General features: G+C 49.4%; 1 protein-coding gene across 11 annotated transcripts in view; it reads right to left on the bottom strand.

The window, feature by feature from the left end:
- Ppfia1 (PTPRF interacting protein alpha 1) overlaps positions 1 to 20,867 on the bottom strand; it is a 101,165-nt gene extending 80,298 nt beyond the window's left edge. For 4 of the 11 annotated variants that reach the window (XM_070009651.1, XM_070009655.1, XM_070009653.1 and 1 more), the window contains exons 1-2: positions 20,704 to 20,867; positions 19,317 to 19,580 (exon numbers count right to left, since the gene is read on the bottom strand). In XM_070009651.1, coding sequence (XP_069865752.1) covers positions 19,317 to 19,580 — 264 coding nt within the window. In that variant the 5' untranslated portion in view covers positions 20,704 to 20,867. Of the gene's footprint in view, positions 1 to 19,316; positions 19,585 to 20,703 lie in introns of those variants that run through there. The other 7 variants (XM_070009657.1, XM_070009654.1, XM_070009662.1 and 4 more) reach the window with 4 other exon arrangements.
- Between the last annotated feature and the right edge of the window lie 5,692 nt (positions 20,868 to 26,559).

Here is a 26,559-nt window from a genome sequence, read left to right as displayed (position 1 = left end):
GGCAAGAGGGCTTCCGGTAGCACCTGGCCTCCCTAATGACGTCCATCTATAGTGGAGATACAACTCAGGGAACAGAAGGGTGGGGAAAGGAAGCAGCAGGCATTCAACGTTTGTGAAATGCACAAAGACTCTATCCACAGGAATGTGCTTTCATGCAAAGTCATAATTCACTGCTAAGCTGTTTTTGGAACAAATATTTCTATGGTCTGCACAAGAAAACAATCATGAACATACATTTCCCCCCATTCCACGCCTTATTCTAACCGCTCACTACCATTTCCTGCCGTTCCACCATTCAGCTGTCAGACCTCTCACGAGTCTCACGCACGCGTGTCTGAGACAGTCTCCTCTCTGTCTCCTTGAGATGGATCAGAAGGGAAAGTAACAAGGGCAGCAAAAGAGTTAACGGAAGAAGGAAATCTGAGCAGCTCACTGGGGACAGATGGCAAGTTGTCCTGATCCAGCAAGGAAGCACAGGTCTCTTGCCTGACAGTCAACTAGCCATTTGGTGCTACCATATGCCACCCAACACGTGAGCTCTTCCTATGGCTAAAGGTCCACCCTTGAGAAACGGCGACTGACTCCAGTCTCTTCTTCCCCAGCCTCTGTGGCCCTCGTCGTCACTCAGCTTCAAGGTGACTTTGAGCAGGAAGGGGACTAGCCCTGAGCAGCCACTCAACCCACTGGGCCTAGCAGTGATGTCAACAGCACAGGGTGCAGTACAGGACGAGCAGCCTCCCACCTTCTCAGAGACAATGTGATCTATAAATCCTTCCAGCAGCTTGTCTGCACTATCACACAGGCAGTCCTACAAATAAGCTTCCTCTACACTTCTCAATGAGAAGCATGAATGCACATTAAAAACACCACTCCGAGCAGTGTAATCTCAGCACTCCAGAGAAGCGGAGGCTTTTAATAGACTCAAGAGTTCAATACCATCCTGGGCTAAATAAAACTCCAAGCCAGCCAGTACTATATAATAAAACTCTGTCTCAAAACCAAAACCCTAACACCACCCTCTACTCTAGTCACAGTGCAGGGAGAGAGTCTGCCACAGTGAATGTCAGTATCTCTATGGTATCTGCAAATTCTCTCCATCTTTTCCTTTTCTTCCTACTAATTATCACCAACTTTATCACCAAAAAAGGCATTCTTCACCACAGCCACTTCCACTACCCCAGCAAGAGTGACGGCCAATGGCCACAGCTGTGGGGTGCCCACGCTCCACCAGCCTAAAGCAGGTCTCACGGTGAGCAGCAAGAGCGGAGGTGACAGCCCTGACTGAGGGCCCACCCGTGCCCAGAGCCACACTGCACTGCCAACTGCAACACACACCGAATCAAGAAAATTCTGCCTTTTGACTCCTCTCTCCCCCCCTCCTCCCTCCCTCTGTTGGTCATGGGGCTTGAACTCAGGGCCTGGGAGCTACACCTGAGCTCTTTTGCTCAAGGCTAACACTCTACCACTTTGAGCCACAGCACCATTTCCGAGTTTCTGGTAGTTAACTGGAGGTTAAGAGTCTTACAGACTTTCCTGCCTAGGCTGGCTTTGAACTGTGTTCCTCAGATATCAGCCTCCTGAGTAGGATTATAGGCATGAGCCACCAGCGCCCAGCTATGGCTCTTCTCTTGAAACGTCCCTTCCTACACTCAAGGCAGAACTACAACCTCATGCAAGAGTACTAGATACTGCTGAGTCTTAGGTGGGATCGTTTACATCCACCTAGGACGCTACAAGGGCCACCACAGAACAGGAAGCAGGAAGAAATGAGGTCTTGGCAGATGAGGCTTCAGGAAGACTGCCTTTGGTATAAGCCCCTTGCACAGGTCTGTTTACTCACTGGGGGGGGAGGGGGAGCTGGACACTGGTGGCTCATACCTGTGATCAGAACTACTCAAGTCTGAGATGTGAGGATGAAGGTTCAAAGCCAGCCCAAACAAGGACTCTTATCTGTAATCAACCACCAAAAAGGTATATAAGTAGAGCCATGGCCCAAGTGACAGAATCCCAGCCTTGAGTGAAAAAGCTGAAGGAGAATGTAAGACTCTGAATTCAAGCGCCAGTACCCACACACACACATACACAAACCCAAAACCTCAGAAATGTGATTCTTTTGGAGGGCTCTCATCTATTGGATCCATTCGACATCCTGTTCTAGAGAGACGTAACCTCTGATGTTAGCTGACAAACCAGAACCAGAGCCACCTCTCAGCTGCCAGGACGTGTGCCGCCACCGTCTGCCACTCTACATTCCACCGATATCAAAGGCAGGGCACAAGGGGAGACCTTGACCACTGGAACACAAAACAATGCCTGGCTCATCTCTCATCTTCCCGTTTTCCTCTACACTGGCCTAGTAACTTGTTTAGTTATCTTTTTTGTTGTTGTTGTTGTTGGTCATGGGGCTTGAACTCTGGGCTTGGGCGCTGTCCCTCAGCTCTTCAGCTTAAGGCGAGCGCTCTACTGCTTGAGCCACAGCACCACTGCTGGTTTTCTAGTGGTTTATTGGAGATAAAGAGTCCCACAGTCTTTCCTTGCCCCAGCTGGCTTTGAACCGTGATGTTTAGTTATCTTTAAAATACTTAACAAAGACATATATCAACAACTTTTAACTTTACAGTAGGCCAAGAGTTGATGGACAGGAAATAAAACAAAAGTGACGCATGCCTGCATAGGCTAACATATGGCACCTTAAACCCCTGCCCCAGCACAGGAAGAAGTTTCTTGGAAAAGCAATGAGGAAAGAGAAATAATCAAAACTCTAAATGTCTTGGATTGATCAAGGTAGACAGAACTAGATATCTAACAGGTGACTTAGAAGACTAGCCACGAGAGAGACCAACTTCAGATCTTCTAATAGTACTTTCATTAGTATACATTATACAAGGGGCAGGGGGGCTTTGCTGTGACATTTCCAGCTAGTCACACCCCTCCTTCCTCCTCTGCCCAGAGATCATTTCTTATTTGATGCTGCTGTGTTGCCCACTTGTGCCAGGCCACATGGGAAAGCACCTGGCTCTGCCTCAGGCCTGGCCGCAGGCAGAGAAGCTTGTGCAGCCGTACAGAGGACAGAAAGGCAACTGGCCGGGCGGGAGACAAGAACCTCAGCCCAGAATGATGGGACAGGTCCAGCAGCACTTGGGGCCAGCTGAGGGGCCCTGTTTTGGCCAATCTGTCCTTCAGTCCAACAACTCTAGAGCTCAGAATACTCCAGCACTCAGTTCCCTGAGCTAGTCCCCAGACCTCTCTGTGCCTCAATGTTCTTTGCAAAGTGAGCACTAACATCACCCTGTCTCAGAGGCCCATAATGACATCAGAGAAGTCATTACAAAAAGGCCAGGAGGCTGTGAAAGTTAAGTATTATGTCAATGAATCTCCTAAACATCCCGATTCTCAGCTTTAGATGATGCCTAGCTCATAACAGACAATAAGTATCTGCTAAATAAAAACTAATAACTGGGGGCTGGGAAGGTGGCTCAGTGAGGTAGAGTGCCTGCCTTGCATGCATGAGGCCCTGGGTTTGATTCCTCAGCACCACATAAGCAGAAAAAGCCAGAAGTGGCGCTGTGGCTCAAGTGGTAGAACGCTAGCCTTGAGCTGAAGAGCTGAGGGACAGTGCCCAGGCCCAGAGCTCAGGCCCCATGACCAGGAAAAAAAAACAAACAAACTAATAACTATCATCCCAAATTTACTGATGAGAAACCTGAAGGCTTAGAGACCAAATGACCTAACAAAGGTAACAATGGGAAAGAAGGTGACCTCTAAGTCCCAGTTGGTTCCAAGAACCATGCTCCATTGGAACATTTGGGCTTGTCTTGAGGAGAGGTTGGAGTGGGGTGCATCTTAGAAACACCCGGAAGGGCAGGCGCTATAGTGCGGCACAGTGACAGGCACACAGCATGTGACCTGTATGAACCACTCACTTCAGTCCTTTGCAGCAACCATGACAAGGAAGAGGGGAAGGGAAAGTGCTTAACTGTTCTGGCACTGCCTCCACATAGCATGAAGAGGAGCTAGGGTGTCCTCCATGTGCACACATCCGTCCACAGCAGGGGAGTGGCCACGAAGCAGCAAAGCTCCACAGTACTTCTTTAAAACTCTCTGCAGCAACTGGACTTGACATTTGTTCACAAAGACCTTCCTATGTTAATCTACATCGGATTACTCAAACACTCAGACTGTTACAGTCCCGCCACGTGCCCACCCTCTAAGACCACGCCTGCTGCTCATGTTTTCTCTCTAAGTCACATCCCAGATGGAGGACAAGGAGGGCTTCAGAATCCACGGAAGACCAACTCCTCAGCAACACTGACCAGCCTCGGGCAGAGCCTTCGTTTTTCTCTTTTGCACATGCTAAGGACACTGAAGAGCCAGCACGTGCTCAACCCTACCTAGCTCCAGCTTTTCCTTTTCTATACATGAGTCAACAACTTCAGGGTGTCTTTTGCTTTTCTGCACCTCCCACCTCAGTATCAGAGCTTGAATTTAGAGCTTCATGATCACTTGGCTTTATTGCTTATGGTTAGTGCTCTACCACTTGAACCACACCTCCAAGGTCTGGCTTTTTGCTCTTGTTGGTTAATTAGAGATGCAGTCTCAAGGACTCCTCTGTCTACACTGACCTTGATCTGTGATCCTCTGGATCTCTGTTTCTAAACAGCTAGGGTTACAGGCCAGAGCCAGCAGCATCCAGCTCCATTATTAGACTGGCAAAGGTTCAAGACCACAGCCCACTGGAAAAGCAGAAAAACTTGGAATGCAGGGTATGCTTCAAGTTTCCAAATTTATTTTTGGAGCAAAATGAAATTTACTCCTCTGCATAAGAATGAGAGTCTGTGAAAAGCAAGACTACAAACTCCACAGAAGACCCGCCCCACCCCCCAAGCCAGGAGAAAGAACCACAGCCCAAAAATCTGCAGGATTCAGCCAAGTACTTACTTTAGCTGCAGTGAAAAAAACCTGCCAAGTGGAAGCGTTCTGTCCACATCTCTACAGCAGCACCAGCGGGGCCAAGAAAACCTTAGCTGAGAGCTAAACAGGCACTTCACTAACTGCTCCAGCGACAGAACGAGCAGACCCACGGCCACCCTCTGCGGAGTGCTGGGAACAAGACCTCTCCGTGTACATTTTGTTGTTGGTGGTGGTGGTGGTCATGGGTCTTGAGGGGCGCTGTCCCTCAACGCTTCAGCTCAAGGCCAGCACTCTACCACTTGAGCCGTAGCGCCACTTCCAGTTTTCTGGTAGGTTATTGGAGATAAGAGCCTCAAGGACTTTCCTGCCAGGGCTGGCCATGATCCTCAAGATCTCAGCCTCCTGAGTAGCTAGGATTACAGGCCTGAACCACCAACACCCAGCTCCCATGTACATTTCTTTTTTGGGGGGAAGGACAAGGGGTTGGTTGTGGGGCCTGAACTCTGGGCCTGGGTACTGTCCCTCAGCTCTTCAGTTCAAGGCTAGTGTTCTACTGCTTGAGCCACAGTGCCACTTCCGGCTTTTTCTGCGTATGTGGTGCTGAGGAATCAAACCCAGGGCCTCATGCATGCAAGGCAAGTACTCCATCACTGAGCCACCTTCCCAGCCCTCCCATGTACATTTTATCCAACTGATTCTGAGAAAAAATAAACTCCAGGTTAACTGAAGCCAGGCACCAGGCTCACGCCTGTAATCCTAGTTACTCATGAGGCTGAGAGCTAAGGATCATGGTTCGAAACCAATCTGGGCAGGAAAGTCCATGAGACTCTTATCTCCAATTAACCACTAAAAAGCAGACAGAAGTGGAGCTGAGGCTCTATGGTACAAGCGCTGGTCTTGAAGTTTTGTTTTTTTTTTCGGTTGTGGAGCTTCAACCCCGGGCTGGACGCTGCCCCTGAGCCTCTCTGTGCTCAAGGCTAGCGCTCTATCACTTGAGCCTCAGCACCACTTCCAATTATTAAGTGTTTACTTGGAGATCAGAGTCACTCGGAGATTTTTCTTCCTGGGCTGGCTTCAACTGCAATCCTCATCTCAGCCTCATGAGTAGCTAGGAATACAGGCGTGAGCCACCAGCACTTGGCTTTTTTTTTAATGTTTTCCCCCTAGTTTCTTGAATAGGTATGGCATAAGTTTATTTTATCCTTTTTTTTCCTAATTTGTGTATTTAAGGCTGTAATTTCCCTTAAGCACACTTTTAGCAACATGCTATAAGTTTTGGTAACTCAATGTTTTTCATTATCTTTTATGAAAAAATAGTTCAATTTATACAATTTTTTAGTATACTGCTTAGCTGTCTCACAGGGACTTTGCTGTGGCTGGCTTCGAAATTCGATCCTCATCTCAGCCTCCTGAGTAGCGGGGATGACAGGCGTGAGCCACTGGCACAGGCTTAGCCTTGAACTTTTTTAAAAACCTCGGGGACAGGCTGGGAACGTGATGTAACTCAGCAGTAGAGTGCTTGCCCGGCATGCATGAGGCCCTGGGGCCGGGTTCCACAGCACCACATACAGAAAAAGCCAGAAGTGGTGCTGTGGCTCAAGTGGTAGAGTGCTAGCCTTGAACAAAAGAAGCTCAGGGACAGTGCCCAGGCCCTGAGTTCAAGCCCCAGGACTGGCAAAAAAAAAAAAAAAAAAAAGCTTAGGGACAGCACTCAGGCCCTGAGTTCAAGCCATCATTTCCAAAACTAACCAGCAAAAAGCTGGTTCATGCCTACAAATCTCAGCTACTTAGGAGGCTGAGATCTGAAGACTGTGATTGGAAGCCAGCCCAGGCACGAAAGTCTTTTTTTTTTAATTTTAAGGTGATGTACAGAGGGCTTACAATTATACATAAGGCAGTAAGTATATTTCTTGTCAAACTTGTTACCTCTTCCCTCATTTTTCTCTCCTTTCCCTCCCTCACCACCCCACAAGTAAAGTCTTTAAGACTGAGACTCTTATCTCCAATTAACCACAAAAGAAACAAAAAAAAAGCCAGAGTGGAGTTGTAACTAATGGTAGAGTGCCAGCTGTGAGTGAAAAAGCCAATGGACAGCGCACAAGACCTAAAGTCAAGCCCCACTGCCTGGCACACACAAAAAGTAATTGTTCATTTTTAAAAAGCTGTGTTAATAGCATGGTTTAGATGGTAGAGCGTGGGGCTGGGAAGGTGGCTCAGTGATAGAGTACTTGCCTTGCATTCATGAGGCCCTGGGTTCAATTCCTCAGCACCACATAAGCAGAAAAGGCCGGAAGTGGAGCTGTGGCTCAAGTGGTAGAGCGCTAGCCTTGAGCTGAAGAGCTGAGGGACAGCGCCCAAGGCCGAGTTCAAACCCCACAACCGGCAAAACACAAAAACAAGAAACAGATGGTAGAGTGCCAGCTGAGCAATCAAGCAAGCTTGAGGCTGTGATTTCAAACTCCAGGAGCACCAAAAGACAGAAAAAAGAAGCTAAGCACTAGTAGCTCATGCCTGTAAACCTAGCTACTCAAGAGGCTAGCACCTGAGGATCAGAGTTCAAAGCAAGTCTGACCAGGAAAGTCTAAGATTCTTATCTCCAATTAACCACCAGAAAACTGGAAGTAGAGCCTTGGCTCAAAGTGGAAGAGCACTAGATTTGAGCAAAGAAACTTAGAAACAGCACACAGGCCCTGAGGTCAAGCCCCATAACTGACCAAAAAAAAAAACAAAAAACAAAAAACAGTAGTGTTAACATAATTATACCTGGAGATTATCAGGATAAAAAAGTAACAGTGCTGGGTGCTGGTGGCTCACACCTGTAATCCTAGCTACTCAGGAGGCTGAGATCTGAGGATAGCAGTTCAAAGCCAGCCTAGGCAGGAAAGTCCGTGAGACTCTTATCTCCAATAAACCACCAGAAAACTGGAAGTGGTGCTGTGGCTCAAGCAGTAGAGCACTACCCTTGAGCTGAAGAGCTAAGGGACAGCGTCCAGGCCCAGAGTTCAAGCCCCATTACTGACAAACAAAAGTATAGGCTGGGCAATGGTGGTTCACGCCTATAATCCTAGCTACTCAGGAGGCTGAGATCTGAGGATCACAGTTCAAAGCCAGCAGGAGCAGGAAAGTCCATGAGACTTTTATCTCCAATAAACCACCAGAAAACGGGAAGTGGCACTGTAGCTCAAGTGGTAGAGCGCTAGCCTTGAGCTGAAGAGCTGAGGGACAGTGCCCAGGCCCAGAGTTCAGGCCCCACGACAGACAAAAAAAAAAAAAAAAACATATATATATATATATATATATATATATACATATATATATATATATATGAAAAAATGAAGTTTTAATTGATGAAGTCAGGAGTTCTTCAATGAGTAACTTTTCTGGAGCTCTGTCCATTTCTGTGACCATGAACACGGTCCAGAGACCGTGACTGGAGCAGGGACTCCTGGGTAGGAAGCCCGGAGAGCACAAGGGGGTCTTGAAACAAACTGTTCCAGAAAGCAATGAAACCCTCCTCCAAACTAACAGTGCCAGCTGAAGGCCACAGAATGTGAGGACAAGTTCCAATGAGGGGCTGCAGTCCTAGCACTGAGTGAAGACCCAGCGTCCCTCTTGACAGTCTGCATCTGCTGACAAGCCCAGAGCTGCAGCTCTTCCTGAAAACAGCTAGGCAGGGGCTCAGCTACTGCAGAGAGGTCTGCAGTCCAAGTATGGGACTCCTGAACAGTGTCCCCGAAGGAGAGAACTGGGGTGAGGCAGAGGGGAGACACCGCCCCTCTACAGTGAGACTGTACTGTGCACATATTTTCATTTTAACTCTGAAAACCGTCTACCAATAAACTATGTGAAAATCCAAGCTTTGAGGTAAACATCATTATACACCCTTCTTCCAAGAAGAACAAGAACTCATTCCTCAGACCAAAAAAACTGCTGTGTCACAAGATGAGTGCGGATTTTGTTTTGTTTTGTTTTTGGAGGGGGTGCTAGGGGTAGAATCCTGGGCCTTTGGTGAGTGGGCACTGAGCCGCACCCCCAGACAAAATAGAAGCACTTTTGAGGAACTTTGGGCATAAAGCAGAATTCATCCTCCAAAAAGCTATACTAAATAAATCATTTAGCCCAAGTCAGCATAGGGTTGGCAAGCAGAAAACAGGACAACAAAGGCCTAGGCTTAAAGAATAGACCATCTGGCAAGCAGCTACAAGGCAACAATGAGCAGGTGCTGGTGGCTCATGCCTGTAATCCTAGCTATTCTGGAGACTGAGATGTGAATATCGAGGTTTGAAGCCAGCCTGGGCAGAAAAGCCCATGAGATTCTTATCTCCTCTTAACCAGCCAAAAAACAGAACTGGAGGTGTGGCTCAAGTGGTACAGTGCCAGCCTTGAACAAAAAAACCAAGTTCAAGAGAACAAAGCCCTGAGTTCAAGTTCCAGGACAAGCACACACAGAGAAAAAGAAAAATGAATCCTTAGTACGGCACTACTAGCAGGAATCAGAAGAGACAGGAAAAAGTCAGGAACATATGTGATAGACGCACTAGGAGACTTGCCTTTCACCTGAAGAAGATGGAGATCTGAAGCATCAAGCTAAAGAAGGTTGGACTTTGTTTTTTGGTTTTTACATGGTCTTGCTATATAGCCCACACTGACCTCAAACTTGCAATCAGGAGAGCCTCAGTCTCTGTGTCACCACTCCTGGTTGGATTTGTACTTTAGAAAGATCACAGCAGCCAATGCAGTCAGCCAATAGACACAGGGTCCAGATCCTATCAGCAGGTTTCTGAGAGATGGAAAGGTCCATAACACCAGACTAGCAAGTTGAAGTCATGCAGGGAAGAGTCACAGCTGGGGCTGGGAAGGTGGCTCAGTGGTAGAGGGCTTGCCTTGCATGCCTGAGGCCCTGGGTTCGATTCCTCAGCACCACATAAGCAGAAAAAAAAGCCAGAAGTGGTGCTGTGGCTCAAGTGGTAGAACTCTAGCCTTGAGCTGAGGCACAGCGCCCAGGCCCAGAGTTCAGACCCCACAACCACAGCTGCTCCCAGCTGTGCTGCCCTTCACAGGTTGCCTGACCAGACCACTAGTAGAAAGTGGCAACATTCACAGAAGGAGGGAGTGAGCTGGGGGAAAGATGGATTTGGTCAACATTGATTTAAGCAGCTTGGCTGGGGTTATAGTTTAGTAATACTGCTTGCCTAGCATGTGCAAGACCCAAGGTTCCCTCGCCAGGTGAAGGAGGGAGGCAGAGAAGAAGGGAAGGAAGGAAGGGCCTAACATCTGCCAAATGTAACTATAAGCAGGTGCTCTATTCACGTGTGTGTGTGAGGATGGAGCTATGACAAGAGGGCAGGTGGGTCCCTGGAGTGAGCAGGGAACACCACTTGCCTGCACAGAGCCTGTGTCAACACAGATGAACATGCCAAATCCCCAGGGCTGTCACCCCCCACATAACTTGCTCAAAGTGGAGTAATATGGAGTCTTTCCTTCATCTTTTTTTCCCCCAGGTAAAAGACGCATGAACTGTGTCACCATTATTTCATATTGACTATTCAGCACTAGAACAGTGCCTGAGACCAAGCAGGTCTCCATAATGGACCACTGGAATGTCAATGGGTTTTTTGGTTGTTTTTTTGTTTTGTTTTGTGGGTTTTGTTGTTGTTGTTGTTATTGTTTTGTGCCAGTCTTGGGGCTTGCACTCAGGGTCTCGGCACTATTGCTGAGGGTTTTTGTTTGTTTGTTTTTTGGGGTCTGGTCGTGGGGCCTGAACTCAGGGCCTGGGAGCTGTCCCTCAGCTCTTCAGCTCAAGGCTAGTGCTCTACCACTTGAGCCACAGCGCCACTTCTGGATTTTTTTCTTTTTGCTTATGTGGTGCTGAGGAATAGAACCCAGGGCCTCAGGCATGCAAGACAATGCTCTACCACTGAGCCACCTTCCCAGCCCCTATTGCTGAGTTTTTGGATCAAGGCTAATGCTCTACCACTTGAGCCACCTCGCCACTTCCAGATTTTTCTGTTTATGTGGTACTGAGGAACTGAACCCAAAGCCTCATGCATGTAAGGCAAGCACTCTACCACTGAGCCACCTTCCCAGCCCCTGAGGATTACTGTTTGAAGCCAGCCCTGATAGGAAAGTCTGAGACTCTTATCTCTAATTAACCACCAGAAAAGCCACTTGCCTGTGGCTGAAGAGCTGAGGGGCAGTGTCCAGGCCCAGAGTTCAAGCCCCACAACTGACAAAATAAGAAGAGTAGCGGCGTATTTTGGTATTTTGATACAAGGTGGACTTAACTGCTTCCCAAACCACAACCAAGACTGGAAGTGTTATTCTAAAATGATTTGCCAACACGCCACAGGGCGTGAGGGGCTCAAGGCTGCCGCTCCAAAACTCATCAGCTGCCACGCAAGGCTGGTTCTCCCGCAGCTGGACAGCAGGCAGGACGCCTCGGCGGAGGCACTGCGTGGTTCCACGGTGCCTGACAGGTGACACCAGCGCTCCTGCGCTGGGTCCAGACAAATCTTTGTGGTGGGCCCCACTGAAAGGGTTTCAGAACCCTTGCCCCAGCCCTGACAATACCAACAGCCACCACCGCTGCTGCCCAACTTGACCTGGGTACTTCTGCTCCTCATTCATCCTCCGTGCAGCGGCCCTTCTCCAGCAGCCCCTCACCTTCCAGTGCTCTCCTCCACAGAACTCATGTTCACAACACGGAAGCACCTGCACCTGGCCTCTGGGCGCACTTCCGGCTTGCCTGCCCGGCTTGCTGAGCCCCCGACCTGTATACAGGCTCACACCTGTATTCCTAACTACTCAGGAGGCTGAGATGAGGATTGCAGTTCAAAGCCAGCCCAAGAAGAAAAGTCCCCGTGAGACTTTTGTCTCCATTTAAAACACTCAAAAACTGGAAGTGGCGTTGTGGCTGGAGTGGTCCAGCGATAGCCTTGAACACAAAGAGGCTCAGGGACAGCACCCAGGCCCTGAGGTCAAGCCCCACAACTGACCAAAAAAAAAAAAGCAAGGAAAAAAAACTGTAGAAGGAAAAGAATAGACCTTAAGCAGGGCGCTGGTGGCTCATTCTTGCAATCTTAGATATGTGCGAGACAAAGCTGGGAAGGACCCCCAGCTCAACCAACAGCCGGACACTCCTGGACATGCCTGGCATCCCAGGTACAGTAGAAAATGTAAGTAAGTAGAAGATCGACATCCACGTTGGCTTGGAAAAAATAAATGAGACCGCCGGGCACTGGGGCTCACACCTGTAATCCTAACTACTCAGGAGGCTGAGATCTGAGGATCACGGTTCAAAGCCAGCCGGGGCAGGAGAGACCGTGAGACTCCTATCTCCAATAAACCACCAGAAAACCAGAAGTGGCGCTGTAGCTCAAGTGGTAGAGCGCTAGCCTTGAGCTGAAGAGCTGAGGGACAGTGCCCAGGCCCAGAGTTCAAGTCCCATGACCGACAAAAAAAAATAAATAAAATAAAATAAATGAGACCTTATTTCAAAAAAAAGCAGAGCAGATGGGCCCCAGTGGCTCACGCCTATAACCCTAGCTATGTAGGAAGCTAAGATCTGAGGATCGTAATTCAAGCCCAATGCAAGAAGTTAAAATTCCATTTCCAAAATAAACGACAAAAAGCCAGAACTGCAGGTGTAGCCCAAACGGTAGAATACAAGCTAAGCAAAAAAGTTGAGCAAGCTCCGTGCCCTGAATTCAAACCTCAGTACTAGCCAAGAAAATATACAAGGCTGTAGGCATGGAGCAGAGGTAAGTACCTATATACCAAGAGCAAAATTCTGAGTTCAAACTCCTAGTACAACTGCTTAAGGAACAAAAAAAAAGCATATATTGCCCATAGGAAGAATTACTTAAAAGGAAGCCAAGTGCTGATGCTCATGTCACCAGTGTGAAAAAAGAATTATTAACAAGGGACATGACTATAGATCTTGCAGATAAACCACTTGTTCATGTATTTATCATTGTGCTGGTGCTAGGGCTTGAACTCAGTCTAGTGTGCTCACGTAGGCTGGTACTCTGCCACTTGGTCCACAGCTCTACTGCTGACATTTTGCTCATTACTCAGAAATAAGAGTCTTTTCAGATCTCAGGATTACAGGCATGTGCCAGCCACCAGCACCGTTATCATAAAGCATTTGTTTGTAAGTGTGCCAATACTGGGGTTGGACTCAGAGGCTAGGTGCTGTCCCTGAGCTCTTTTAATCAAGGCTAGCACTCTATCACTTGAGCCAAAACTCCCCTTCCAGCTTTTTATGGTTAATTGGAGATAAGAGTCTCACAGACTTTTCCTGTGTGGGCTGGCTTCAAACTGTGATCCTCAGATCTCAGCCTCCTGAGTAACTAGGAAGATAAGCCTGAGCCACTGGCACCCATTTCATTTCATTTATTTATTTATTTATTTTATTTATTTATTTTGTCAGTCAGTGGGGCTTGACCTCTGGTCCTGGGCAATGTCCCTCAGCTCTTCACCTCAAGGCTAGCGCTCTACCACTTGAGTGACAAGGCCACTTCCAGTTTCCTGAGTGGTTTATTGAAGATACGAGTCTTACAGACTTTTCCTGCCCAGCTGGCTTTGAACCACCATCCTCAGATCTCAGCCTCCTGAGTAATTAGGATTACAGGCCTGAGCCACCGGGCGCCTGGCTATTGGAACCCATTTTAAACTTACAAACTGAAAAGTTTGGGTGGCTTAAACAAATCCCTAGGGCTGGGAAGGTGGCTCAGTGGGAGAGCGCTTGCCTTGCATGCTCGAGGCCCTGGGTTCGATTCCTCAGCACCACATAAGCAAAAAGAAAAAGCCGGAAGTGGCGCTGTGGCTCAAGTGGTAGAGCACTAGCCTTGAGCTGAAGAGCTGAGGGACAGTGCCCAGGCCCAGAGTTCAGGCCCCACAACCGGACCAAAAAAAAAAAAAAAAAAAACAAATCCCTAAGCAGAGAATGCCTTGTCTAACAGACAAGAAGAAATATTGTATCAGAGAAATGCTTAATTAACTGGACTAGAGTAAAATTGATTCTGAAATGTTTCCTTCTTTTTTTGTGGGGGGGGAGGGGGTGGTAGGTCATGGGGCTTGAACTCTGGGCCTGGGCACTGTCCCTCAGCTCTTCAGCTCAAGGCTAGCGCTCTACCACTTGAGCAATGGCGCCACTTCCTGTTTTCTGGTGGTTTATTGGAGATAAGAGTCTTACCGACTTTCCTGCCCAGGCTGGCTTTGTACCGTGATCCTCAGATCTCAGCCTCCTGAGTAGTTAGGATTACAGGTATGAGCCACCAACACCTGGCTGAAATGTTTCCTTCTTAAAAGGAAAATCTCACAATCATCTGGTTTTCCCAATGACTTCTTCCTGACAAGGAGGAAAGACCAACTTTACAGAAAGCCTTCCAAGAACGGAAAACTAAGCAACAGTGTCCACCTTGTGGATTCCTAATGCCAAAACTCAGCAAGGAAGTAAAAGTACAGGCCAATCTTCCTCATGAGTATAGAGACAGTAAGAACATATACAGACAAGGTTGGGATTGTTCTAGAGATTTTAAAATGCTAAATCACCACATTAAAAATCTTTTGACTATCTCAAAAGATGCAGAATATTCTACAGTTATTCATGAGTTTCAAAATAAACTAGAAAGTTCATAACTGGGCACTGCAGTATGTACCTGTTAACTCAGCACTTGGGAAGCTGATGGAGGAGGATCGAGTTTGTGACCAGCCTAGGCCACAATGAGCCCATTTCCAGAAAAACCACTTAGCAAACTTGAGAATCAAAAAGAATTCTGAGAATATATGCAAAATGCTGCCAACTCATCTCATTCATGGGCAAGACTCAGGAAGCATCCCAACACCACAAGCAAGACAGGACTCTTGTCCCCACTCTGTCCCACCCACACGTACTGAAGGCTTCAGTGCAGTATTGCAAGGAAAGGGACTGGTCAGGGCACTTGAAAAGGAAAAACAGGAAAGAAGAACTGCTAAATGTGCAAAACCTTGGTTCTATCACTATACACTAGCAAACAATTACACAGGTACTTCCTTGTGTGGACTAGATCAATACTAAAAACATCTCTTTTCTCCCCACAGCAGTCTATATATCAAAACAATCTCACTTAGATCCCAGCACTTTTTTCTGCAGAGTACCAGCGCATTCTACTTTGGCGTTTGTTTTTGAGACACTGTCTCACTGTGCAGACCTTACTCATCTCAAAAATCACCACCCTGCCACTCAACCTCCCAGGGTCTGGGATTTCAGGCATGCACTACACCACACACAACTCAGACTCCACAACTTTCCTGAAAATGTAAAAGGGTCAAGGTTAACTAAGGAAATCTCTGTGGTTGTTTTTAGGGTCCTGCTATTTTATGTCAGACTGGCCTCCAACTCATAATCTTCCTGCCTCAGCCTCCCCAGTACTAGGATTGTAAGAATGTGCCTCTGTGCACATAAGGGAGAGGAGTTAAATTACCAGATGTTGAGACAAACCCCATAATTTAGACATGAGATCTGTGCAAAGAGGACAAAACATCAACGGAGCAAAGGAAAGACCATCCATTTCCAGTCACTGTACCACTGAGACACACCACCACCCCAGCCTAGCACTAAACATTTCTGGAACTGCCGACCAACTAAGCTACATTAAAATGCAAACCTTTCACAGATGCACAGATACTGCTGGGCTGGGCTGGTGGTCCATGTCTGCAACCCCCATACTTGTGAGTCTGTGGCTTCAAGACTTTGAATTGCAAGCCAACCCGAGCTACATAGTGAGTTTACAACCACAGGCTGCATAGAGATCCTGTCTAAAAACCACCAATAAAGAAGATACTTACAGAGAATGAAAGGACAAGCACAAGAGTAAAAAAATAATCTGCCATGTGCACACGTACTAAACCGTACAAACAATTCCTTCAAACCATTAAGAAACAAGACAACACTACCAACAAATGAGCAGAGACAATCATTTCACAAGACAGCCAGTGAACATCACATAGAGAACTCAAGCCTACATGCTGGCTTCTCACAAGGGGACAACAAGGTCAGCCATGCTGAGCCCTTCTCCCACTAACCACCACCAGGAGAGCGCGCGCGCGCACACGCACACACACACACACACACACGCACACACACGCGCGCACACACGCACACACACACACGCACACACACACACACACCCCTATTGGTAGTGGTATAAAGTGCCAAACTGTCATTTCTGACAATTCCCCACAAGGTTGAGCAAGCATAACTATCATTCTGCAATTCTACTCCTCTGAACAAACCTGGTGGAAATTCCTACCCATCTGTACCCATCTAAAAGAAAGAAACAGAGCCGGGTGCCAGTGGCTCACGCCTGTAATCCTAGGCTACTCAGGAGGCTGAGATCTGAGGATCTTGGTTCAAAGCCAGCCTGGGCAGGAAAGTCCGTGAGACTTCTATCTCCAATAAACCACTAGAAAGCTAGAAGTGGTGCTGTGGCTCAAGTGGTAGAGCTCTCACCTTGAGCTGAAGAGTGCAGGGACGGCGCCCAAGCCCAGAGTTCAAGCCCCACAACGGACAAAAAAAAAGAAAGAAAGAACACTCAGGGCAGCATCAACCAAGACTGGACGCAACCTGATGAGGGCCAGGGAAAGAAACCATGGCACGCCTGTGTGCTGGGTGATCTGCCAGTGGGACAGCAGGCACACTTGGGAGAGCACAGCTGATCCTCACACACAGTGCTCCTTGACAGATCAAGAAAGAGTACACACAGCCTTCCACCTCCACACCAGCAGGCAAAGGTCATCAACAGTACAGACCAGAACCCTGCTGACAACTTGGGACAGTTCTCGGGACTAAATCCGGCACCTGATAACATCTCATCTCTTGATCTGCGAAGTCTCACAGGTGTCACCGTGGTAGGGTTCAAGAGGTCACATTCCTGTGCTTCTGAAATGCTGGACTCAGGAGCTCAGGTGTGATGGGAGCCATCATCATCACTGCGTCAGCCACTCTCAGAGGCATTTACAAGCTGCTTCACTGAGCGGCAGCCAGAAACAAATCACCAGGCAACCAGCTACTCAGCCAATACCCACTGCCAAGACTAACTGCACAAAATTCCTATCACTTCCCTGCCACATCCTGGATGCCCATTCCTCCCCAGAACTACCTTATCATAGACAGTAAGTATTAATCACTTCAGAATTATGTTATATTACAATAGCCAGGCAATGGTGGCTCATGCCTGCAAGCATACCTACTTGAAAGGCTGATACAGAAAGGACAGTGTGGGTAAAAAAGTTCCCAAGACTCCTTCTACACCAACAGGTGGTTACAGTGGCAGTGCCTAGCACTAAGTTACTAGAGCAAGTAACTAGAGCAGAATTGGACTGTAGGCCTGCCTCAGCTGTAGATCACCTACACAGCGAGCAAAAGGTGCTGAGCTCAGACCCCAGGACTGGGGGGGAAATTACAATTACGAAAACAAAACTACCAGAAATTTACAAATATGTACAACAAAATCCTGGAAAAACATACATTGCCAAGCCAGGCACCAGAGCTCACGCCTGTCATCCTAGCTACTCAGGAGGCTGAGATCTGAGGATCACGGTTCAAAGCCAGCCTGGGCAGGAAAGTCCATGAAACTCTTATCTCCAATAAACCACCAGAAAACCAGAAGTGGCACTGAGCTGAAGAGCTGACAGACAGTGCTTAGGCCTAGAGTTCAAGCCCCACAACCGACCAAAAACAAACAAAAAAACATACATAAATTGCCAATCCTTATAAGACTATGGTCATTAAAATCTGACCTAAACAGACTTTAATTTGTAAGATTTCAGTTTTAAAAAAACGCCTTTAAGCCCGGTGCTGGTGGCTCATGCCTGTAATCCTAGCTACTCAGGAGACTGAGATCTGAGGATCTCGGTTCAAAGCCAGCCTGGGCAGGAAAGTCCGTGAAACTCTTATCTCCAATAAACCACCAGAAAACCGGAAGTGGCGTTGTAGTTCAAGTGGTAGAGCACTAACTAGCCTTGAGCTGAAGAGCTGAGGGACAGCGCTCAGGCCCAGAGTTTAAGCCCCATGACAGACCAAAAAAAAAAAAAAAACCGCCTTTAGCCAGGCACCGGTGGCTCACTTCTGTAAGCTTAGCTACTCAGGAGGCTAAGATCTGAGAATCACAGTTCAAAGCCAGCCCGGGCAGGAAAGTCTATGAGACTCTTATCTCCAATAAACCACTAGAAAACCAGAAGTGGCGCTGTGGCTCAAGCAGTAGAGCACTCACCTTGAGCTGAAGAGCGCAGGGACAGCGCCCAAGCCCAGAGTTCAAACCCCACGACCCACCCAAAAAAAACGCTTTAACCCAACAAAAAAAGAAGCAGATAGAACGACATGTTGTTACTAAAAATGAAATTCAAATATATGCCTTATCAATCTTTCAGTAGAATTGACCAAAGCCAAGAAGTGCATTAAGGCTAGTAATCATTCACTTGCTAATTTATCACCCTGGACCCATTGTGAATATAAATGCATGCTTATTCAGGTCTACTGGAATACACCATCAAGAACATCTACTCTAAATCCGCCAGGACAGCTCACAAACTTTCAAGTAACCTACTCATCTCCCACTGCTCCATGAGCTGTTCACCCTGTACTTATCTCTACCACTTTCTCCCCTCACCAACACTGGTCCAAACGTGACATACTTAGAGAACAGCTTCAGTTGCACCAAGAAAGAGGTTCCATCTTTTATGCACCCTGAGCAATAAATCACAAGTGTTCTGATAAAGGTGTGCTGTGGAAATACTTTTTCTGTGAAGCCAATCCAATTCATATACTGTATTTATTTAGGAAAATGAAAATCCACGAGATATAGCTAATGGTAAAGACACACCCAGTCCCTGAGATACAGTGCACAGAAGTCCACAGTTAGTAAGAAAAGATGTAGGACAACACAATGGAAGACACCCATAGCTTAGTTGCTTCTGCTCTGGGACCTTTTTATAAAATCTCCAAAATACTTTCCCAGATTTTGGGCACATCACTTTGGAAGACTCCAGCTTTTCTTTTCTTCTTTTTTTTTTTTTCGGTCAATCATGAGGCCTGAACTCTGGGCCTGGGCGCTGTCCCTAAGCTCTTCGGCTCAAGGCTAGCACTCTACCACTTGAGCCATAGTGCCACTTCCAGCTTTTTCTGCTTATGTGTTGCTAAGGAATCGAGCCCAGGGCCTAATGCATGTGAGACAAGCAATCTACCACTGAGCCACCTTCCCAGCCATCCAGCTTTTCTAAGAAGTAACTTTATGTGTGTTTACCAACATCACAAACCACCATCTTACAAATGGTTATGCCACACACTCAGCTAACACATTAACAAGAGACCACCAGACAGACAGTGGGAGAACATGGTAGTTTCAGGTTGAACACGTGCATACCTGTGGAAGCGCAGTGTTGAGCTGTCTCTGCAAAGAGTCTCTTTCGTGTCCCACCTCATGTAATTTCCCCTGGGTTAATGCCAGTGTTTCTTGAGTCTCTCTCAGCGTGTCCAGGAGACGATCCCTTTCCTCTAGCATGGACACCATGAGTTGTTCAAAATGGGAGTCTGCATCTGGCTGTGATGGGGAGCCTGACCCATGGCTCCCACTTCCTCCTGGGGGGCCTTCTGCTTCACTGATGGTTGGCATCACCTCGCACATCATCTTGAACGAAAAGACCCAAATGGGATCATTAAGTGCAGGATCCAAGTCGCCTGCAGCCTTCAGAGTATCTGCAGCTAATAAGTAAAAGGCAGACAGCCTGCGCTGGTGGTTCACGCCTGTAATCCTTCCTATTCAGAAGACTGAGACCTGAAGACAGCGGTTCAAAGCCAGCCTGGACAGAAAGTCTGAGGGACTTTATTTTCAATTAACCATCAGAAATGGGGGTGTGGCTTGAGTGCTTGAGAGTGCTAGCCTTGAGTGCAAAGGTTCAGGAACAAGTGCCCCGGCCCTGTTCAAGAGCCAGGACCAACCCCAAGCCAGGCTGACCGCCTGGCTGTCCTCAGCAATGTTAGGCTTCAGATGCAAACAGGACTCCAGGACGGTAAGAAAACGGGCGGACAAGGCAAGGACCAGGCCAGGCCACCCCTCGCAGGAGGAGCCAACCCCGGGAGCGGACGCTGAAGTGGTTGAAAGCCTCTGCCACCCACTTTTCCCCCGTTTCCCAGTTCGGGGGGCGGGGGGGGGGGGTCTGAACACCCCCCCTTCGGTCCCCGTGCGCGGCCGGACACGCTGGCGCACGGACTCCATCAGGTGTCTCCCGGGAAGGACCCGCCGGGCTCCGGCGCGCTCGGCCGGGCTCGGGAGCGGCGTCTTCCCGGGGCTGGCGTGGGCGCTCGCTCCCCCGACCTGACACGTCCGCGTGCAGCGAGGGACGGAGGGCGAGGAGGCCGGCGACGACTCCGCCGGGGGGTCCGGGGGGTCGCCGGAGGCCGGGCGCGGGGCCTCGGGCCGACGCCGAGCCGCGGAGGGGCGCCGCGGGCGCTTCCGGGCAGGGCCCACCCCCCCACCCCGGGGACGGCGGCCCGGGGTCGGCGCACCTGACGCCGGTGACCTCCAGCCGCCCGCCCCGCCCCGGCGCCGCGGAGCCCGGGCCCCGCCGCCCGCCGCAGGTGCGGCCCCGCCCCGGCGCGGGGGGTCCCGGGGGCGCCGGGCCCGAGGTCCCGCTCAGGGCCCCGGAGCGGCGGCCGCCCGGGCCTCGCGCCCGGCCTCCCGGCCCGGTGACGCTCGCGAGCGCGCGGCCGCCCGGCCCGCTCCCCGGCTGCCCCGTCCCCCCGCTCCTCACCTTGCTCGCCGGCGGGAGCGGCGCGGGGGCTCCGCGGAGGCCCCGCGGCAGCGGCTCGCTGCGGGCGAGCTCGGGGGGCCGACGAAGGCAGCCCGCGGCGGCGTCCGCGCCCGCCCCACGACGCGGCCCGGGGCCCGCCGCCCCAGTCACGAAGGCCGGCCCGCGGCCGGACACTGGCTGGCGCGGAGGAGCGGGCCCGGCGGCGCGTCGCCGGCGTCAACGTGCCCGACGTCGGGAGCGTCGGCGCGAGCGTCAGCACCGCCCCCGGTGGGAGGGGGGCCCCCCCGGAGGAGCGCTTCGGGCGAGTGCGCATGCGTCACCTCTGCGAGAGGAGGCGGGCGCCGCATCCAGAGTTCTAATTGGCTGAGTAGTGCGTGAGCCCCGCCCCTGCCCCGCCCAAGTGAGGGCGCCGGCGGAGCCGCAGGTGGGAGCGCAGGTGGGACCGCGGCGCGGTTCCTGTCGCTTCTACGCCGTCACCGGTGTCCTCCCACGGCTGCGGGCCAGACGCCTCCCGAACGTGACGTCTGCTCCACGGCTCCACCCCTGAGCCCGCGCCGGCACCCCGCGCCCCGTTCCCGGGGCGGCCCGGCGGGGTGAACGGAGCGGTGTGTGGTTCCAGCCCGCGGGGTCGTGGGAGGAGCGGGCGCCGGCGCCCGGGTCCCCGGCCACACCGGGCCCGCCTGCTCCTCTTTCCCTCTGCCCTGGAGCTTGGCCTGCGCGGCGGAAAAATGACACAGTGTTGCCAGAGCCCGCGCCGGGGGCTCACGCCTGTGACCCTGGCCACTCCCGAGGCCCGGATCTGAGGATCGCGGTTCGAGACCAGCCCGGGCAGGAAAGCCCGCGAGACTCTTACCGCCAGTTAACCAGCGGAAAGCCAGAAGTGGAGCTGCGGCTCAAGGGGTGGAGCGCTAGACCCAAGCAAAACAAAGCTCAGAGACAGCACCCAGGCCCCCAGTTCAAGACCCAGAACCAGCACAAAACCAACCGTGAAAAACAATGAGGTACTAACCAGTGATCTATACTGTCACCCTAAATGCAAAAAAATAAAACTGTCCGTATTCAGGGGACAAAGTGTTGTACCAAACGTCATATCGTATACATGAACACTATAGATGTTATTAAAGCGATCTTTTTAATACTTTTTATTGGCATACATTAGTTGTACAAGGGGATGTTTCACTGTGACATTTTATACATCCATACAATGTTACGGGAACATGTTTTGTGTGTGTGTGCTGTTCTTAGGTCTTGAACTCAGGCTTTGGGTGGTGTCCGTGAGCCTTCTGACTCAAGGTTAGTACGACTACTTGAGCCACTGCTCCATTTCTAGCCTTTTGGTAGTTAATTGGAGACAAGAGTCTTGTGGACTTTTCCTGCCCCAGCAGGCTTCAAACTGCGATCCTTAGATCTCAGTCTGCTGAGTAGCGCCCAGCCCAATACTGAACTTTTTAAATTAGTTTTCGTCAGGCACTGGTGGCTTACGCCTGTAACCCTAGCTACTCAGGAGACTGAGATTTAGAGGATGGCAATTCAAAGCCAGCCCAGGTAGGAAAGTCCATGAGACTCATCTCCAATTAACCACCAGAAAAGCAGAAGTAGAGATGTGGCTCAAAGGGGTAGAGTGCGAGCCTTGAGCCCCCGCCCCCAAATTCAAGCCCCACAACAACAATAAGTTTTCCATGAACTGAAATATTTTTGAAAAATAACTAAATTTTACCTCAATTTAAACAATATATGTATATATGAAAATATTCCTGCTGTTTTCCATTATTTCTGCTCCCCCTTATATGTGTGTGTCCCTTCCTCTGTCTCCCTCCTGCACTCCCTCCCACCACTACACGTTCCTGGAAAGAGATATATCAGAATATTGACAGTGCTTCTCTTGAGTGAGATTGTGGTTAGTTTTCATTTCCTTTTGAGTGCTAGTCTGTATTTTCTAGATGATTCATTGTGAACAGGCACTGTTTTTATCATTAAGAAAACCGCCACAAATGTTACTTTGATTAAAAAAAAAAAAAAACCTCGGCAAAAGAGAACAGTAAAAGAAATGCTTTCAAGAAGCTAAAAATAGTCTGGTACAAGAGTACTGGAGGCTCACGCCTGTAATCCTAGCTACTCAGGAGGCTATCTGAGGGTTGTGGTTCAAAGCCAGCCCAGGCAGGAAAGTCTATGATACTCTTATCTCCAATCAACCACAAAAAGCCAAAGTGAAGTTGTGGCTCCGTTGGTAGAGTGCCAGCTTTGAGTGAAAGGCTAAGGGACAGTGCCCAGATCCTGAGTTCAAGCTTAGGTATGGCACACAGACACACAGATACATACACAGAGCTAAAAATGCTTTTAGCTATGCCATCCATGTACACTGCAAAACCCACCACAAAGAGTGGATGGCTTCCCTAGGAGCCTCTTTTTTTTGGAGGGGGGTCCAGTTGTGGGGCCTGAACTCTGGGCCTGGGTGCTGTCCCTCAGCTCTTCAGCTCAAGGCTAGCGCTCTACCACTTGAGCCACAGTGCCACTTCCAGCTTTTTTCTTTTTGCTTATGTGGTACTGAGGAATCGAACCCAGGGCCTCATGCATGCAAGGCAAGCGTTCTATCACTGAGCACCAGTCCCCCTAGGAGCATGGTGGCTCATACCTATAATCTTAGCTACTTAGAGGCTAAGTCCTAGAGGATTGCAGTTTGAGGCCAGCCCATGGAGAAAAGGTGGAGAGACCTTCTCAACAGAGAGCTGGATTTGAACATGATAGCTACACAGGAAATGTAACATTGCAAACCATGTCCAAACAGGAAGCAAGACTCCTGGACTGAAACCAGCACACAAAAAAATGAGGGCTGGAGGCATGGCTCAGTGATATGAGGGTTTGCCTAATAAACATTCAGTCCAGAGTTCAAACCCTGGTGCCAACTAAATCAATAAAGGGCTGGAAACCGATCTCTTCCAGTTCTAAAGGCTTGATAAGAAAGATGTGTAATCCTGCTATTTAGGAGGTTGAGATCTGAGAATCACAGTTCAAAACCAGCCAAGGACAGGAAAGTCTGTGAGACTCTTACCTCCAATTAATCACAGAAAAAGTCAGAAGTGGCTGTCCCTGGGCACAAAAGGATCGGAAACAGCCCAGGCCCAGCATTCAAGCCCCAGGACCAGCAAAAAAAAAAAAAAAAAAAAAAGGTGAGGCCTAGTAAAGGACACTGGGTTCTTCACAGCCGCCTGAAGGAAGTAAAGGAAGTAAGGTAATTCCTGCATGGTGAGTGATTATCAAACAAGCAAGACCAGCCCTTCTTGCTCTCCAGTTTTCCCATCTACCCATGTTATCTCTTCAATCTCTTCAGCATTCATTCCCACCATGTAATGCCACCCACTCTGAGGGTGGCAGACCTCCAAAGGTGTGAGCTAAATAAACCTCTTGTGCACTGCACCAGCCATGGGTCTTTCGTTACAGCAGCAGAAAGGAGACCAAAAACAGTTATCAAAAATGAGCATAAGGGCTGGGAAGGTGGCTCAGTGGTAGAGCACTTGCCTTGCATGCATGAGGCCACATAAGCAGAAAAAGCCGGAAGTGGCGCTGTGGCTCAAGTGGTAGAGCATTAGAAGCTTAGGGATAGCACTGAGGCCCTGAGTTCAAGCCCCAATACCAGCATAAAATAAAAGAAGAAAATTACATTTATAGAACACTGTATGTGGAACTCTTTTCCCAAACAACCACACACACAACAGGGACAGTCCATGTATGTTCACAAGAACACTGACACTCTACAGCATACACACCATTTAGTAGTGCTTGAACTTGAAGCTCTTTGGATGCAGAGCCTATATGTACTCTTATGACCATATTAAAAGAAGACCCCAGGGCTGGGGGTGTGGTGTGATTCAGTGGTAGAGCATCACCCTAGCAACGCCCAGAGTCACACACACACACACACACACACACACACACACACACACACACACACACACACACACACACACACACACACACACACACACACACACACACACACGGAGAGGGTCAGCAGGTACCAGTAGCTCAGGCCTGTAATCCTAGCTACTCAGGAGACTGCTGAAGATCTCAGTTTGAAGCCAGCCTGGGCAGGGAAATCCAGGCAACTCTTATCTCCAATTGGAGATAAGAGGCTCAGTGGCAGAACGCCAGCCTTGAGCAAATAAGCCAAAGGGAAAGTGTAAAGCCTTTAGTTGAAGTCCCAGTACCAGCGCGCACGCGCGCGCGCACACACACACACACACACACACACACACGGGAGAGAAGGGAGGGAGAGGGTCTTCAGGCTCTCAAAGATGGCATCAGTGATGGGCCACTGAGCCCTAATGCCTCCACCCAAACTCTGTGATTCTTTTTTTTTTTTTTTTTTTTGGTCAGCCTTGGGGCTTGAACTCTGGGCCTGGGCACAATCCCAAGCTCTGCAGCTCAAGGCTAGTGCTCTATCACTTGAGCCACAGCGCCACTTCCGGTTTTCTGGTGGTTTACCCTGGGTTCGATTCCTCAGCACCACATAAAGCAAAAAGCAAAAAGCCAGAAGTAGAGCTGCGGCTCAAATGGTAGAGTGCTAGCCTTGAGCTCAAGAGCTGAGGGACAGCGCCCAGGCCTAGAGTTCAGGCCCCTTCAGGTCCCATGACCGGACCCAAAAAAAAAAAAAAAAAGTTTCACGGACCTTCCTGCCCAGGCTGGCTTTGACCTGAAATCCTCAGATCTCAGCCTCCTGAGTAGCTAGGATTACAGGCGTGAGCCACCAGCGCCCAGCTCAAGCTCTGTGATTCTGTCTTACCTTGTTGTCCGACACGGCCCTGTGACACCACGAGACACAGGGAAGACACAGGCGCCTAGACAACCCCAGCCTTCATCCTATAGTGTGTAACGAATCCATTCTTCTTTTCTCCCCCCACCTCCCACTACTGGTAGTAGACTTTGAAACCTGGGTCTCAAGATTTCTCAGCTTGCTTGGCTGGTGCTCTACACTTGAGCCACATCTCCAGCCTGGCTTTTTGCAAGTTACTTTGGAGATGGAGTTTTGCAGACTTTCCTGCCAGGCTTGGAGCCCCAATCCTGTGGATCTCACCCTCCTGAGTAGCTAGGAGCGGTAGGCAAAAACCACCGTGCCAGGCAGTGTATACTTGCATCCTAAAAAGAGCAAGTCATAACATTTATCCATTTGTTTCGCTTGAAAATCTGATTGTATTCATCAGAGTGACCTACCAGAAATGTGCAGCTATTATAGGGAGAAGGACCAGGGACAAGGCTAGTCTAACCTCTCAGAACGCTCTGCCAACCCTAGCTCTGACCATAGCTTGACCCAGGGCAAGTTTCTAACCTACACCAAGCCCCAGTCTCCTCATCTGTCCAACAAGCCTTTCAACATACACTGCACCATCGCTACCCAGAGACTCAGAGCGGACCCCTCCCACCTGGGCGCTCTCTTTGGAGGTAGTTATATGTGAAGTGTGTTGTGGGGTTTCCTGGTTTGAATCTTGCCTCTGCTTTTTTTTTCCCACCATACCTGCGCATTATGTGTGCATGCTCGCACGCGTGCCAGTGCAGGGGTTTGAACTCAGTTCCTGGGTGCTGTCCCTTAGCATTTTTGGTCAAAGCTGGTGCTCTACCCCTTAAGCCACAAGCTCTACTTTTTGCTGGTTAATAAGCATCTCACAGACTTCCCTGCCGGGACTGGCTCTGATCTCAGATCTCAGCCTCCGGTAGGCCACACACAGGCTAGCAGCTGGACAAGCTCTGCATTCTTTGACAAAGCCGTCTGACTGTGGAGTCAAACATTTCTTCATTTGGAGGCAAAGATAGGAACTTCACACCAGGGGAATTCCTTTGATCTGGGCAACACCCATCTTCATC

Source organism: Dipodomys merriami, unplaced genomic scaffold (assembly GCF_024711535.1).
Source record: "Dipodomys merriami isolate MVZ:Mamm:240054 unplaced genomic scaffold, mDipMer1.0.p SCAF_78, whole genome shotgun sequence".
NCBI classification, from domain to species: Eukaryota; Metazoa; Chordata; class Mammalia; order Rodentia; family Heteromyidae; genus Dipodomys; species Dipodomys merriami.
The sequence above is the reverse complement of the archived record's forward strand: the minus strand, read 5'-3'. Positions and strand labels throughout refer to the sequence as shown.